Source organism: Patella vulgata, chromosome 4 (genome assembly GCF_932274485.2).
Source record: "Patella vulgata chromosome 4, xgPatVulg1.2, whole genome shotgun sequence".
Lineage (NCBI taxonomy): Eukaryota > Metazoa > Mollusca > Gastropoda > Patellidae > Patella > Patella vulgata.
In genome coordinates, this window is record NC_065882.2 from 54,914,038 (window position 1) to 54,929,495 (window position 15,458).

The 15,458-nt window shown below is 39.7% G+C and overlaps 1 protein-coding gene across 1 annotated transcript in view; it reads right to left on the reverse strand.

Annotated features, from left to right (window-relative positions):
* The window catches only part of LOC126819257 (G-protein coupled receptor 54), a 69,119-nt gene that overhangs the window by 18,941 nt on the left and 34,720 nt on the right, over window positions 1-15,458 (reverse strand). The window contains exon 2 of the mRNA XM_050547193.2: window positions 8,913-9,034. Coding sequence (XP_050403150.1) covers window positions 8,913-9,034 — 122 coding nt within the window. The remainder of the gene's footprint in view (window positions 1-8,912; window positions 9,035-15,458) is intronic.

Consider the following 15,458-nt stretch of genomic DNA (forward strand, 5'->3'; position numbering starts at 1 on the left):
AATCCTCAAAAAAACGAACGTTGACCAAGATATACTATTCCTAAATTATTGAAAAAAATCATTGAGGATCAACTGAAAAACCACGTGAATCAACATAATCTACTAGAAACATACCAGTTTGCTTACAGAAATCTTTATAGTACAGAGACGGCCCTAAGAAGGGTTCACGATGATATTCTTTGAGCCATGGACAAAAAACATGTTATTCTATTCGTATTATTAGACTTATCAGCCGCATTAGACACCATAGATCACCAACGTCTCGTGCAGCTCTTAAAGCAAAGAATAAAGCTACCTGATTCGTCACTGGAGCTTATCAGATCCTACTTAACATGCAGATCGCAATTAGTGTGTGTTGGGGGTGCAAAATAACAATCAACAGTACTACAGTATGGGGTTCCCCAAGGATCAGTCCTCGGCCCAGTTCTTTTCACAATTTACATGTTATCAGGGAATGTGATGCGAATATTCACCTCTTTGCTGATGATACCCAGTTGTATCTCAGAGGCCCAATGGAAAACTGCATTGGAGATTGTGTAATTCATGTTGTCGAATTAGCCAGAAATCTAGGTGTTATCTTCGATTCATCCATGAACGTTAATAAACACATTTCCTCTGTAATCAAATACTGTTTCCGTCAGCTGCGCCAGATAAGTAAAATTCGAAAATATCTTGATGTGGATTCAACCAAAACTCTTGTCAATGCCTCCATAACTTCTCGCCTGGACTATTGTAACTCTCTACTTTACCGTCTCCTAACAACTTTATTAAATCGTCTACAGAAGATTCAAAACACAAACACAGTCGCAAGAATTATTACTAAAACCAAACTTCATGATCATATTTCACCAATTCTTAGGGAGCTTCGCTAGCTACCTGTGAGGAAACGTGTAGAATTTAAGATTTTACTGTTGACGTACAAGTGTCTTCATGCCATAGCTCTAAGCTATCTCCAGGGCCTAATTCAAATAAAATCCCATCAAAGAACACCAGGTCAAATATACAACAACTTGATATTCTAAGAGCCAATCTCGCATCGTGTGATGATAGGGCCTTCTCTGTAGCAGCACCAGTCCTGTGGAACAAGCTACCCCAACATGTGAAAGAAGGAGGAACTATCGCAGAATTCAAAAAGAGACTAAAGACTCATCTCTTAACTTTAATATAACATTATTTCCTGTGACAGACAACTCAGTGCCATTGAGCAGTTTACTGGATAATAGGCGCTATATAAATACATTATTATTATTATTATTGTACGCAAATAGTCTAAAAGTGTGTAATACCAAGGTTGTGGACGACCTAGAAGTCACAATTTTTATTCGATTTTGATGAAACTTGAAAAGTATATTTATATCACAAAGACATTGATTTCTTCCGATAATCACGCATTGTTTGAAAAAATAACGTTTTAGCTTGTGGACCCTCTAGAAGTCACAATATGTATTCAATTTTGATGAAACTTTAAAAGTATGTTTATATCACAGAGATCTTGGTTCATTTCGATATTCAAACATAACGTAACTGGATTATGGCCCCTGATTGTACAAAAAATCGCGTTTTTGTTTAGCTTGTTCACTATCCATCTCTTGCAAAATCTGGGTGTCTATTTCCTGGCAACCGCCGGTTATTTATGGCGAAAACAACTCTTCTTGATTCTGAAACACCTTACACAAGGGCAATCGTATTTTATTGTTCCAATTTTAATGAAATTTTTATTTGTTTAGATTACAATCTTATTTTTCCGCAAAAACACCGCAATAGTAAGGACCGAATTGTATTGTGTTTGTCCTGGGGATGGGCATGAAGGCTTCAAACTCAAGTAGCGCTTCCTGTGGCACTAACTCAAGTTACTCAATTGTTTCAATGCCTTTCATTTATTCTAATAGTAAGTGCAGGGGACCGCACTATACGCCAAACAAAGCCTACAAGACAAAACTATAGACCTTGACAGAAATAAACAACAAATCAAGTGATTTGGGCAGGGAGAGGGGAGGGGGGCGTACGCGTCCCCTGCACTGTACAGTCCCGGGCTTGTAATGATACAGGCTTCCGGCAAAAAGAAAAATAAGCCAACAGTGACACATATTAATTATTAATTAATTGCGCATTTACTTTTTTGCAAAGTATCAAGCGATCAAACTGATTATATATTCTTAGTCTAAGCAGAAAATGTTTACGATTGAACTCAGTCAAGATTTTTAAGTACCTGGGAGTGAAACTCTACACCAAGTTTCATCACTCTCCATAAGTGAGAATCGATGTTATTTTGTCCCATAGCATCGACAATGAAATTGCTTAGCTCTGCTTAACTTCAGCAGAAAATGTTATTCATCAAACCCAGTCAAGAAATTCATCTAATGAACATCTAAACATTATACCCTAATTAAAAGCAGAATTGTTACTTTCAAATCAAATTGCTTATCTCATCTTGGTACTTAGTCAAGGTATTGATATATTGAATCTATGCCCATCACTCTCGCCCAATTAGAACCAATGCTATCGTGTTCCAAATCCTCAACCAATCAAATTGTTATCTCTACTTTTCCTTAGTGTAAAATGAGCATGATTTCTCCTAATAGACACCGACATCAAGTTTGAACATTGCACCTCAGTTAGAAGGGAAGTTATTGTGTTCCAAAGTCTCGACCAATCAGTTATAAGTCTCTACTTAGCCTAAGAATATAATGTTCATCATCGAACTCTGGCATGGTAATGGTGTAATGAAACTATACACGAAGTATCACCACTCCCTGTCAATGACAATAAGAATCTAGAGTTATCTAGCTTCAAAGTCTCGAACAATCAAATTGCTATTGCTTATCACTCTGCTTGTCCTGAGCAGTAAATACTCATGATCAAACTTAGTCATGGTATTGGTGTAATGAAACTATACACCAAGTTTCATCACTCTCACTTAATTAGAACTACGGTAAAGTTATCGTGTCCCAAAGTATCAACCAAACAAATTGCTTCGAACTCCATCAAGGAATTCGCCTAATAAACATCTACATCAAGTTTAAACATTTTACCCCAATTAGAAGGAGAGTTATCGTGTCCCAAAGTCTCAACCAATCAAATTGCTTATCGATCGGCTTACCCTGAGCAGAAAATCTTCACAACCGTTCTTAATCTTGATATTGATGTAATGAAACTATACACCAAGTTTCATCACTCTCACTTAATTAGAACCAAAGTTATCGGGTTCCAAAGCATCAACCTATCAAATTCCTTATCTCTGCTTAGCCTAAGCAGCGGACAAACAATGCGGCCAATCTGGATGGTAGCAGTCACACTGATCCGCAGTGAATATTTGCTTGGCCGCGACAATCACTGATAAGGATGACATTGATGCGGCTTAATGAGCTAGAAATATTAACTTTTTTCCTGCGACAAATTAAATTCTAAAACATTTTTTGTATATATTGGAAAAATAAATAAAGGCGTTTGACGTATTTAAAGGTAAAAATTATTTCCGATTAAGTGTAAATGGGTATTAAATTGACTAAAATGCAGCATTCTCTCCGAAGCAGTTATGTCTTATGTAAACAATGCACGCGCCATTCAGCCAATGATTCACACCGCGTGCTGTGACAGCACGTGTTAAGGCAGTCATCTATGACAGAGATATTATACGAGACTCGTAATTCTCTGTGAAACAGATTGGGTAGCAGTCTCTTGGATGGTGATAGTCATGAGTTAGATCTCAATACACATACTTTCGTCCTATTTCAAACAAAGAAATGTTTTTGTGAAGGTTTATTGTCTCAGTACTCAACCACACACAACTAACAAAGTCATCCCTGATAAATAATGACAAACATGTTTCGTCAGGCCTTTAATCCCCACGATTTTAGAAAGATACCCGCGAGATGAGATGATAATAAACTGGAAGGTAACACTCTAATTGATCCGATTACGTGTTGTAAATGGAGGTCGTTAACCCAACACTCGGGTGTCTTCTTAATTGAAAGCCATAAACACATTAATATACGCATGGTTATGATGGTCACCGTAATTAGATAGTTTATAACACTAACTATATATAACAAATGTACCCGGTACACTCATTAATATAATAGACCTATTTCTGGAACTATCTAATTCCCTCTAATGTATCATAACCCTTAGATATATGGAAATAATTATTCGTAACGAAGTATTGTCATGTTTTTCATGTTGTTTTATACTTTTACAACCATGCTCTATCAACATAGCTATCTTATTAAAACTAGATGTTGTTTTCGTTCCCTTTGTTTGGTTAGGACATGTTTTAAAAAATAATGCCGTCCTGGTTCGCAGTGTACTTTAACCATGATTTGACAGAATGAAAATGTCTGGATAATCAAGCGATTTTGCAGAATTTTCTGTATCGTGGGTTTTGATTGGTGCGTTGATCAAGAGTCTTTATACCAATCACAATATACGTATAAACGTAGCATTCTATACAAAATCTCTTTATGGCAATGAAATATAATATTGTTTATGAAAACAGATGGTGTGAAGTAAACGAACGAAAAATAAATAACACGAAAAGAATTAATTAAACTGTTCGACTGAACAAAGGGTTGATTTACTGAGAGAATAATTAATTTCCACAGCCCGATCCCTTAACAGTGTGTTTACCTATGTAGGAAGTAAAATCTTGCATTTTCAAATGAAATCATACTTTTAAATGAGAAAATATTAGAACCAACATTAACCGCAAAATGATCGGTAAAGTGGAATCAATCAATTACGTCTTGGGGCTGTTCCATAGGCTATGCCTAAAATCATCTATAAGGGTGACAAAGTTTTCATTTTGAAAAATGAAATTATTCATATAGCGTATTGCGACTGGCAAAATATCTTAATCAAATCTGATTGGATTTCGGTTATAGGACAGTAAATAGATGAATATATAATGATTTAGTTGAATGGGATGATGGTCGAATTACCATCATTGACAGGTAAACTGTCAGTGTAACGGTAACTACAGTAACTATGATATCATATATGGAGTAAATGTGTAATTGAAAATGACGTTTTCCTAATTACACATCAATACTTCCCAGCTTAATCAATGATTTGTTGGCGTTACTAACATCATCTTATAGGTTTATGGTAAATTAATATTCTAATGAATTTCTACTTTAACAGTCCATAATCATAACTTTTGCATAATAACAGAAGTACATACAACAAATTCGAATCATGTGGTATATCATAAATTTTAACACGATGATCTTTACCATACTAATCATGCTGTATAGCCATAGCAAGATTATGGCTAAAGTAAATATTACACGATGATTTCTACCATACTAATTATTTTGCGTAGGAAGATGCTGGTTAAAGTAAATATAACACGTTGATCTCTACCATACTAGTCATTTTGCGTAGCAAGATGCTGGTTAAAGTAAATATAACATGATGGTCACTAAAACACTAATCATGTTGCATAGCCATAGCATGTAGATATACCATGATGATCTCTATCATTCTAATCACGTTGTGTGCAAAAAGCTAGATGATGTCATGTAGATATAACATGATGATCTCTATCATACTAATCATGCATGTATTTGCATAGCCATAGCATGGTGATATGTAGATATACTATTCAAAAAAAGTAGGGGATATTTGATTTTGGGGGCATAATACTAAAATATGCAAATGACTACGAAAAAAGTCACTATAGAACCTAACAGAAGAAACATTTCCAGTTACATGTGATGCCCAAACGCACCAATAGCTACCGCATGGAATGCAGGTGATGCTTGGGATCATCATGGGGGTCCAACCCAAGATTTGCACGACTCTGACTTTGAATGTTACAGTCATTGTGGCATTGAATTCCAGGGTGGAAACATCAGTTTAATTGTTTTAGTGACCAGAAAACAAATTTTGATATGCGTCGGCTTACCCAAAATGAAAGGTTACGTGCCCTTGGCATGCTACAGATCGGCACAACACAGGCGGTTGTGGCGCGGACGATGAATGTTTCTCAGTCTGTCATAAGCAGGCTATGGTCCAGATACCGTGATACACAATCTGTACAGGACAGACCACGCTCAGGTCGACCAAGGGCGACAACTCAAGCCCAGGATCGATTTATCCGTACCTTGGCCTTGAGAAATCGTGTCATCACAGCAAATCAGATCAGCGCTCGTCTTCAAACAGACACTGGTGTGAGAGTGAGTGGCCAGACGATTCGGAATCGACTGCATAGGGGTCACCTTCGCGCCCGACGTCCTCGCGTGATCCCTTGTTTGAGAGATCATCACATTCAGGCAAGACGTCGTTGGTGTAGGGATCGTCAACACTGGGACAATCGACGCTGGAGCAATGTGATGTTTTCAGATGAGTCAAGGTTCACTGTTGATTTTTTGGACAGACGTAGGAGGGTGTGGCGTCGTCGAAACGAGCGCTTCCAAGACGTTAACGTCATCAGACATGATCGATTTGGGGGTGGTTCTGTTATGGTGTAGGGAGGCATCACTGTTGCTGGAAGAACGGCTTTACATGTTGTTGCAGGGCGTGTTACAGGCCAGTACTACCGGGACAACATCTTGGCAGTCCATGTTGTGCCGTTCGCACGACGTCATGGCCGCCGTTTCATCTTCCAGGATGACAACGCAAGATGTCACAGGGCCATGATCGTTACAGGTTACCTCCAACAACAGAACATCACCACATTACCTTGGCCAGCACTGAGTCCCGACCTCTCCCCCATCGAGCATGTCTGGGACATGCTTGGACAGAGGTTACGCCAACGTCAACAACGTCCTGCCAATGTCCAAGAACTTGCTGCTGCGTTGCAACAGGAATGGGACAATCTGGACCAAAATGACCTTAGACGTCTCATTAGGAGTATGCCACATCGGATCAATGCTTGTTTGGCAAACAGAGGAGGATTTACCCGTTACTGACTTGGTTGTGATGCTGTGGTAACTTTGCTGTTTGACCCCGGGTATCATTTTACCCTTATAATGGTCAGTCTGTGCCTTACTTAGTCTAACGATCATTTGGAATAAATCGATGAATGTGAACTTCATTTCATTTTGTCATTTGTTTCTTCGTCAGTTTCATTAGGTGACTTTAATAACACTTAAAAATCAAATATCCCCTACTTTTTTTGAATAGTATATAACATGACGATCTCTATCATTCTGATCATGTTGTGTACAAATAGCATGATGATGGTTAAAGTAAATATAACACGATGATCTCTTCCATACTAATCATGTTGTTTAGCCATAGCATGGTGATGGTTCAAGTAAATATTCTAATGATGAATCTGGTTAAAGAAATAACAAAATCGAAGATATGCCACGTGGCATTTCACTAGAAATGACGCCCTTGTTATTTTCGTCCCAACGTATTGAGCACTTTCGGTTTAAATTGCCAACTTTTTAAAATGATTTTTCTATACTACAGTTCCGTGGATGTCCTTTTTTTCTCCAAGATTTTCTAATGCTCAACTGTTAAGAGCTGAAAACAATTTAAATATAAGGGCAGTTAAACTCTAGCAAAAGATCTAACGAAATCAACAGTTTCCATCTGCTTTAATATTAGAAAACGTTTTATGCCGACAAAAACATCGAATAGGAGTTTTTAATTCGCTTATTCTTCCGCGTCCATAAATTGTTGTATTGTGTGAAGTAATACATCACCCCAAAATATGCTAATTTCTTGTTAGCAGCTTTGCTAGAAAAAACATTAAGATTTAGATTAATGTAATTTAACTTTCGGTAAATGCGTAACCAACTATGTCTTTTAAAATTGTGATCTTGAGATGAAACCTGCATCCCAGCTAATGATATTATACGTAGTGAACAATAAAACCTTTACTAATGCGAACTAGATTTTTAAAGAAACCAAATGTGATTTTGTTATATTAAATCCGGCACAGATGGACTCAATTTAAAGTAACCAAGTCTCTAATTCAATATTATCCAAAATCTTTGACATTGAAAACACAAATTATTTGCCAAATGAATCAACATTGATGCCATGTTCTGATCTTATCGGGAAAAGATGGACTTCTGATATTCAATATTTAAGACAAAATAAACATTTTACCATTGGTACACGACTCGAAGAACGAGGCTAGAAATATTCCACAAGTCTTGTTAAACAGCGGCGCCATATTCTTATCTGGAGAGCATGCACAATAAATACTATCGGTGTAGACTAGAATAACCAGACGCTAGAGATTAAAACGGAAACGATTGAATGTAAATCAGTTTATATATGCGTTGGAACCCATTTGTGTTAATTTCTAGGTTTCAAATATTAACGATTTAGCTCCTTTTAACGTAAATTCATGGCCATTGTGAATACGCGATTATTGTTGAAAGTGTCTCTTAAGACAAATTAAAAATTAAAAGGTCTGTGAATATTGAATTCTACATTTGGAAGTCCCTAAGATAAATTCACTTTTCTTATAATTTCCTTTTAAATCGATATAATTTAAGTATTCCACAAGTCATGTCAAACGGTGACGCCATATTCTTATTTGGAGAGCATGCGCAATAAATACCATCGATGTAGAGTGGTATAACCAGAGATTGCCATTCGATTGAGACTTCTGGCGTATTTCGCCGAACATAACTGACTAGAAATTACAGTAAAAACAGAAACGATTAAATTTTAATCAGTTTATATACATTCATATTGCATTATTATATGCGTTGCAACCCATTTGCGTCAATTTCTAGCTCCTAAATATTACCGATGTAGCTCCTTTAAATTACAGCTATTGTAATGATTCCTATTTAAATGCCTTATTGTTTCATCATTATTCTAATTAAAAAATGAAAATCAGTAAAAAACGAAAGCGTGTCTGTATTAGTATTATAAATCATAATCAAACGAACCATGTTAAAAACCGGTACAGAAATGAAATCTGAAACAATATGGCTACTCACCTTTCTATGCTCATTACTGTTAATGTCATCACTGAACATATCATCGATACAGTTTGCATATAATAAACAAACTTACATAAAACTTCTCCAAATGACCATGTAAACGACACAAATGCAGCACACTGAAAACAAAATCGTTATATTTTGATTGTTATTTACATTAAGGCAGTCCGATAAGAAAAAATAATCGTAAAATAATTTGGCTATTATAAAATTACATGTATTTGATTTTAATGTGATCTGCTTTTGTAGAGTGAACGCCTGTCTCTGTTTTAAAACTTTAGGTCAACCTGTCGAGCCATTATAATATCTATTTTGTCCCATCCCTAAAGGAATTAAACAAGACAGACCAACCGGAATCATATCATTATTTCAACATAGTGTTTTTATTGTGCTCCGTAGGTAATTGCTACTCAATTATTATAGATCAAAGAGGTTTCGCTTATTTAATTCTATTGATACCATTTTGGAGAACTATTGAAACCCGCACTCCTCAATGGAGGCTGTTGAGTATGTGTTGCTAAAGTTATCATATCGCCTCCGCTCAGGAAAAGAGTTGAATTGGGATGGGGACATTAAGACATAGGTCTTAAACGTACGTTTTGTTTTGTTTAGTAATTATTAACTATAACTATGTTGGTTGGAAATACTTCTGCTGAGTTAAACTTTTCTGGTTATCAACAAAAGCAAACGGTGCCAACCATATCGATATGCCAAAGGATTGAAGTTATTGTTTAGAACAAATATAACAGAAAATCTTTCTAAAATCCTCTTCAAAGTCTAAAGACCCGCCGCCTCCAACAAGGCCATTTTTATACGCCCGTCCGTCCACAATTTGCTTGTGGACACTCTGCAAGTCACAATTTGTATTGGTTAATTAAAGGACAATATTGGTGCCAGTCATTATCACATATGTGATTGAACTGGTTAAAATCGTTCCAAATATTATTTTATCACAGAGATCATTGCTACGATAGATGAATAATCAATGTTTCAACAATAGGAAGTGACGAACGCAAAAGGAAAACACGAGTTATCCCTTTATATAACTGGCTGAAGTGACGGGTGATAACAGATACATGGGCGAATTTCTGCTCACTAAAAATTCCTTCGAAGACCAAAAATTGTTATATGAGACTGTAAGGGTATATCTGACAACATGCCAACAAACGAGTCAACACCCTACTCGCTTGTAAGGTCGTCTCCTTGCTAGTAGGTCACCCAACGATCCCTTATCCCTACGGTCGGAGGTAGCGAGGAAATGGTCGGATGGAAGATAGGCCAGTCTGTTTTACTGGCCAATCCCGAATCCCGGATAACGAGCCAGCACGTTATTCGGGATTCGGCAATAAAACAGGTAATTGCTGGAGAGGACTGCCCCGTGCATGCCAACAAACGAGTCAACACCCTACTCGCTTGATAATTGGTCGTCTCCTTGCTAGTCGGCCACCCAACGTTCCCTCATCCCAACGGTCGGGGGTAGCGAGGAAATGGTCGGATGGAAGATGGGCCGGTTTGTTTTACTGACGAATCCCGAATAACGTGCTGGCTCGCTATTCGGAATTCGGCAAAAAAACAGTTGATTCCTGGAGAGGACTGCCCCGTACACTCCAACAACCAGTCAACGCCCTACTCGCTTGACAAACGATCGTCTCCGTGCTGGTCGGCCATCCAACGTTCACTTACCCCTATGGTCGGAGGTTGCGAGGAAATGGTCGGATGCAAGGTAGGCCGGTCTGTTTTAGTGCCGAATCCCGAATAAAGAACTGACTCGTTATTCGTTATCCTAATCCCGAAAAACGCGCCAACTTCACATTGCCGCGAATTTTATGGAATCGCCTTACTGTACACGGATTTTGGAACTGTTTGCACGATTTGACAGGATCTCATTTTTATTCTATCATAGGGAATACTAGCAGCTCCAAGCTAACCATAACTTTAGATGGGTGTCATGGTCGCCCACCTTCAAACTGTGCACCTACAACGGGAAAATCGGGGATCGGAAAGCGTCCAACAAACGGGCCACCCCACAGTGTATTTACACCCCTGGCGGGGATGCAGCCTTTCGAAGTGGGGGGATCACGTGGCTAAGTGGGTAAGACGCTAGCTCGCTAGCCTGGAGGTCGGGTGTTCGATCCCTGCATTGGCCGAGAAAGTTCATCCAGATTTTCTGGCGTGGTTCTCCCTTGTCAGTGATGCAGGACGGAGGGGCTGACAAGAAAAGCTGTCTAGTCGTTCGGATGGGACGAAAAACCGAGGTCCCGTGTACACATTGGCGTGCACGTAAAAGATCCCTTGGCAGTTGGAATTCGATATAAGAGTAGGCCGTAGTGCCGCTGTCCGGGCAAAATTTCCCTCATAGCACACTGTATGGCGTATGCCCGTCTTCATTAGCCCAGGTTAGGAGCAGAACAGTAGGACATTAAACTCCATTTCATTTCATTTCATTTCCTTTCGAAGTGTAGGTTCAGGTATGTGTGTTTTATACTCCGGTGTTTTGAGTCTCATTCATCCGCTACACATGCGCCGGCTCATCCAGTGGCCGGTAATAATAACGCAGTGTACAAAAACCTTCAGGCCGATACAGACAAGGACGTTTTACTGTCGGGTATCTCCCACGGTTATTGACAAAGATGCCACCCCGCAGCCCGTCGAAAACGACAACCACAAATCTGCAAGTATGTCTAGCAAATTGTTTGATATAGCCACAGGTGCCATATGGAAAGAAATAGACAACGGAAACTCTATTATAGCCGTCACAAAACCCAAATAGTGAGTCCGATCGGGGTTATCCCCAAATCCGAGGGCGAAGTTCGCTTAATTCACGACTGCAGCTTCCCGCCAGGCGCAGCGGTCAATGATTATGTGTCTGACTTTGATCATCACCGGTTTCAGACCGTGGACCCTGCAGCGGCGCTGATGCAACAAGGTTTTTATATGGCGAAGTGTGATCTTAAATCGGCGTGTCGTTCAGTGCATATTAGCCCTGCTAACAGAAGGGTCGCCGCCTTAAAATGGTGGATAAACGGGCGTTGGTGCTACTTACATGACACTAAGCTCCCTTTTGGGGCTAAACAGAGCCCTGGAATTTTTCATCGACTAACCCAGGCAGTGCATCGCATAATGTACCGTCTCGGATATCCAAATGGTGGTCTACCTTTTTTTGTGTGTTCCCGCTCGAGGGAATCCTGTGCAGAGGCCCTGGCCATCTTCATTACACTACGTCGCTCTCTTGGCTTTGCGATCAATGGGAATAAGATGGTCCATGCCAGTGTTTAAAACTTCGTGCTGGTCGAGACTATCGAAAACTCAGCTACAATCGCTCGCAAGAAAATTACATTTTGCAAGCAGTTATATGCGGCGGGCGAGTAATATGCCATCGTCTCCTGAACTGCTTGAACAACCCTAATCCTAAGCACCATCGCACGCGCATTACGGGTCAGTTGCTGGCCGATCTACTATGGTGGAAGCATTGCCTTGCTTCCTTAAAACTCTATTGCTAAAGCTGTTTCCAGTGACATCCATCGAGATTATATAATGGTGACTGGTTTTTCCTTCATTGGGACACTGATTTCCTTATAAAGAGAAAATACTCGTGATTGCTGCTTTATGTAGATGGGCCTCTCGCCTTTCTAATAAGGGGATCACGGTAGCTAAGTGGATAAGACGCTGGCTCACTAGCCTGGAGGTCGGGTTTCGATCCCTGCATTGGCCGAGAAAGTTCATCCAGATTTTCCGGCGTGGTTCCCCCTTGTCAGTGATGCAGGACGGAGAACCTGTCTAGTTGTTCGGATGGGACGAAAAACCGAGGTCCCGTGTACACATTGGCGTGCACGTAAATGATCCCTTGAATTCGATATAACTAAAGAGTAGGCCGTAGTGCCGCTGTCCTGGCAAATTTCCCTCATAGCACACTCCACCCCCCCCCCCCCCGCTAAATACTACCTGTAACAACTTATTGCGGTAATAGCTCACCTTTGCACCACCCTTTGTTTCCATTCAGTTAACTTTTATTTAAATATTGCCCGTCAAGTTCACCTACAAACTGCGTTGCCCAACCCCCTGGATTCCTGGGATGTATCGATTTGGTTCCAGGGAGTTCGCAGGCACCTTGGACAGTCTATTAATTACCCCGGACATTCTTCGCCAAATATGCAGGTGCCTAACTTACGTCTGGGCAGCCTGTCTTGTAGCGTTCTTTTCCTTCTTTCAGCGGGGTTGGATGGCCGAGTGGTTAGCGCGCGCCCGCTGTATCATAAAGTCTGTTATTAAGTCAACTTGCGTGGTTTTGATTCCCCGGTTGTACGCCTGTTCAACCTCGTGGGTTCCCTCCAACTTTTAAAGACCCCTATGCGCAAGTGAATTATTGACAAAATATTGAACCATGTTAGTCCCGCCATGACCCAGCTTGTTGTTTGAGTCGAGTGGACGCCCCACTCCCCCCACACCCACCTCTTTTAGAAATCGAATTGACTTACGTTAATTGTTTACGCCGCTCCGATTTCCATTTTACTCATTATATTTGCTATTTACACGTTCGATGGTTAAAGGTAATCCAATTTCAACAGCGAGAACTGATAGTCCCTTGCCGAACTATTCCTAACTATCTGCATTGTCTCGTGACCGCCTGTCGCTTAGCTTTTCGCACCAGTCCGACCCCTTCCCATACCCCAGCGTTCACTTTTCTTGGCGGTGGGGTGCTTAAACTCCCCACCTACTCAACCCGTCAGACTATGCAGAACACAGTGTAAAATCCCAGCAGATCTCATCCGGATTCAAGGTGACTGGGCCAGTAATTGTTCCCAAAATACCTAGACCCGTCTCCTGAACTCCGCGCAGAAGTGGTCTTAATCATTGCCCAGTCACTATCCTAAATAACAATTTCAACCACCACCCTGTATAATGTCCTTTTAAGGTTTGGACACTTTGCGGCTTTGTTGTTCAATTGCTTTTTATAAATGTCAACTACATATATTCCCCTTACATCAATAAAGTTTCTTTGTGTCCAAACCCCTCGTCGTTATTATTACAGTTTTTATGAAGTAAGGGAAATTAACCGATTTTAACGAAACTTGAAATATAAGCATGCATCGCACCGTAACTTAACTTTATGGATTATAGCCTCAGATTGTACGAAAAATCACGTTTTTAGCCTGTGGACACTCTAGACTATAGAGGTCACAATTTTCATCCGATTTTGATCTCTCATGAAATGAATGTTTACAACCCAAATATTTTGGTTCTTTTCGATATTCGCGCATATCGGATTGTAAAGCCTCTGATTGTACAATAAATCCGTTTTTAGCTTGTGGTCCCTCTCGAGGTCACAATCGATTTTAAAAAAAGTTCGAATAAATCAACCTTACACCACGATGACGACTGATCTCGATTTTCGTGAACATCGGACCAAAACTGCCGGACCAAATGACCGCTCCTCGTACGCAAATAGTGTAAAAGTCTGGTATATCAGGGTTGTAGACCCTCTATAGGTCACAATTTCGATCCCACTTTGATATCACAAAGATTTCGGTTCTTGGATTGTAGCCCCTGATTGTCTGGAAAATCATGTTTTTGGCTTGTGGACCCTCTAGAAGTCACAATTTGTATTCAATTTTAAAAACCGTATAAACATATCACCGTTACACCCCAATGAAGGTTAAGTTCGATTTTCGTACAGAAATCATTTGGTTCAATATATACCTTAAAAGTGGTTTCTCGTTAGCTTTTCGTTCAGTACCTATATTTGGTCATTCTAAATAAGTGTTTATGATGCCCCTGTTCAACTGTTTTGATTTGTGGCGATGTGGGGTAGGTGGTTGCAGGTGTGTGTAGGGGGGGGGGGTAAATTGGCGGGAAATGAGTTCACGTCGATTTAAATGATGATTTTCTTAGAGCTTGATAAAATCATTACTTTTTTTTAAAATTCCGCTGCAGTGGCGGTGAGGGCAAAATGTGAACAGGCGTTTGAGGGGGGCATTTTCGAGATGAGGGGGTCCAATGTCTACAATTGAGGGGAAATGTCATTATGTTGACATAAATGATGATCATGTTATATATTAATAAAACATAAATTTCTAGGATTGTCCATCTCTAAATAACTGTATATGATGCCCCTGGAAAACTGTGGGGTGGGGGTTGCCGGTGTGCATGTGTGGAAGGGTTGGGGGGGGGGGGGGTAAAATTGGCGGGAAATGAGTTAACAATGATTTAAATGATGATTTTCTTAGAGCTTGATAAAATGTATTTTTGGGGACAGAAACCACTTGGTTCAAAACTGACCTGAAAAGTGGCTTTTCGTTAGCTTTTTTTTCGTTCAGTACCAATTCCGTCATTCAAAATATTAAATTATAATGCAATCTGATTAAAACACAGATTCTATTTTTTTCCGTTTTTGAGTAGTTCAAAATTTCGTCTTTATAACACTAGGAGCTGGAAGAGTTGTTATTTAAGCCGTGTTCTGGTTAATGTGAGGGATTAGCCAATGAAACGGTCTGTTACAGCGAGTTCTTGTCTAACGTCATAGGGTCAAAAACCGATTGTATGACC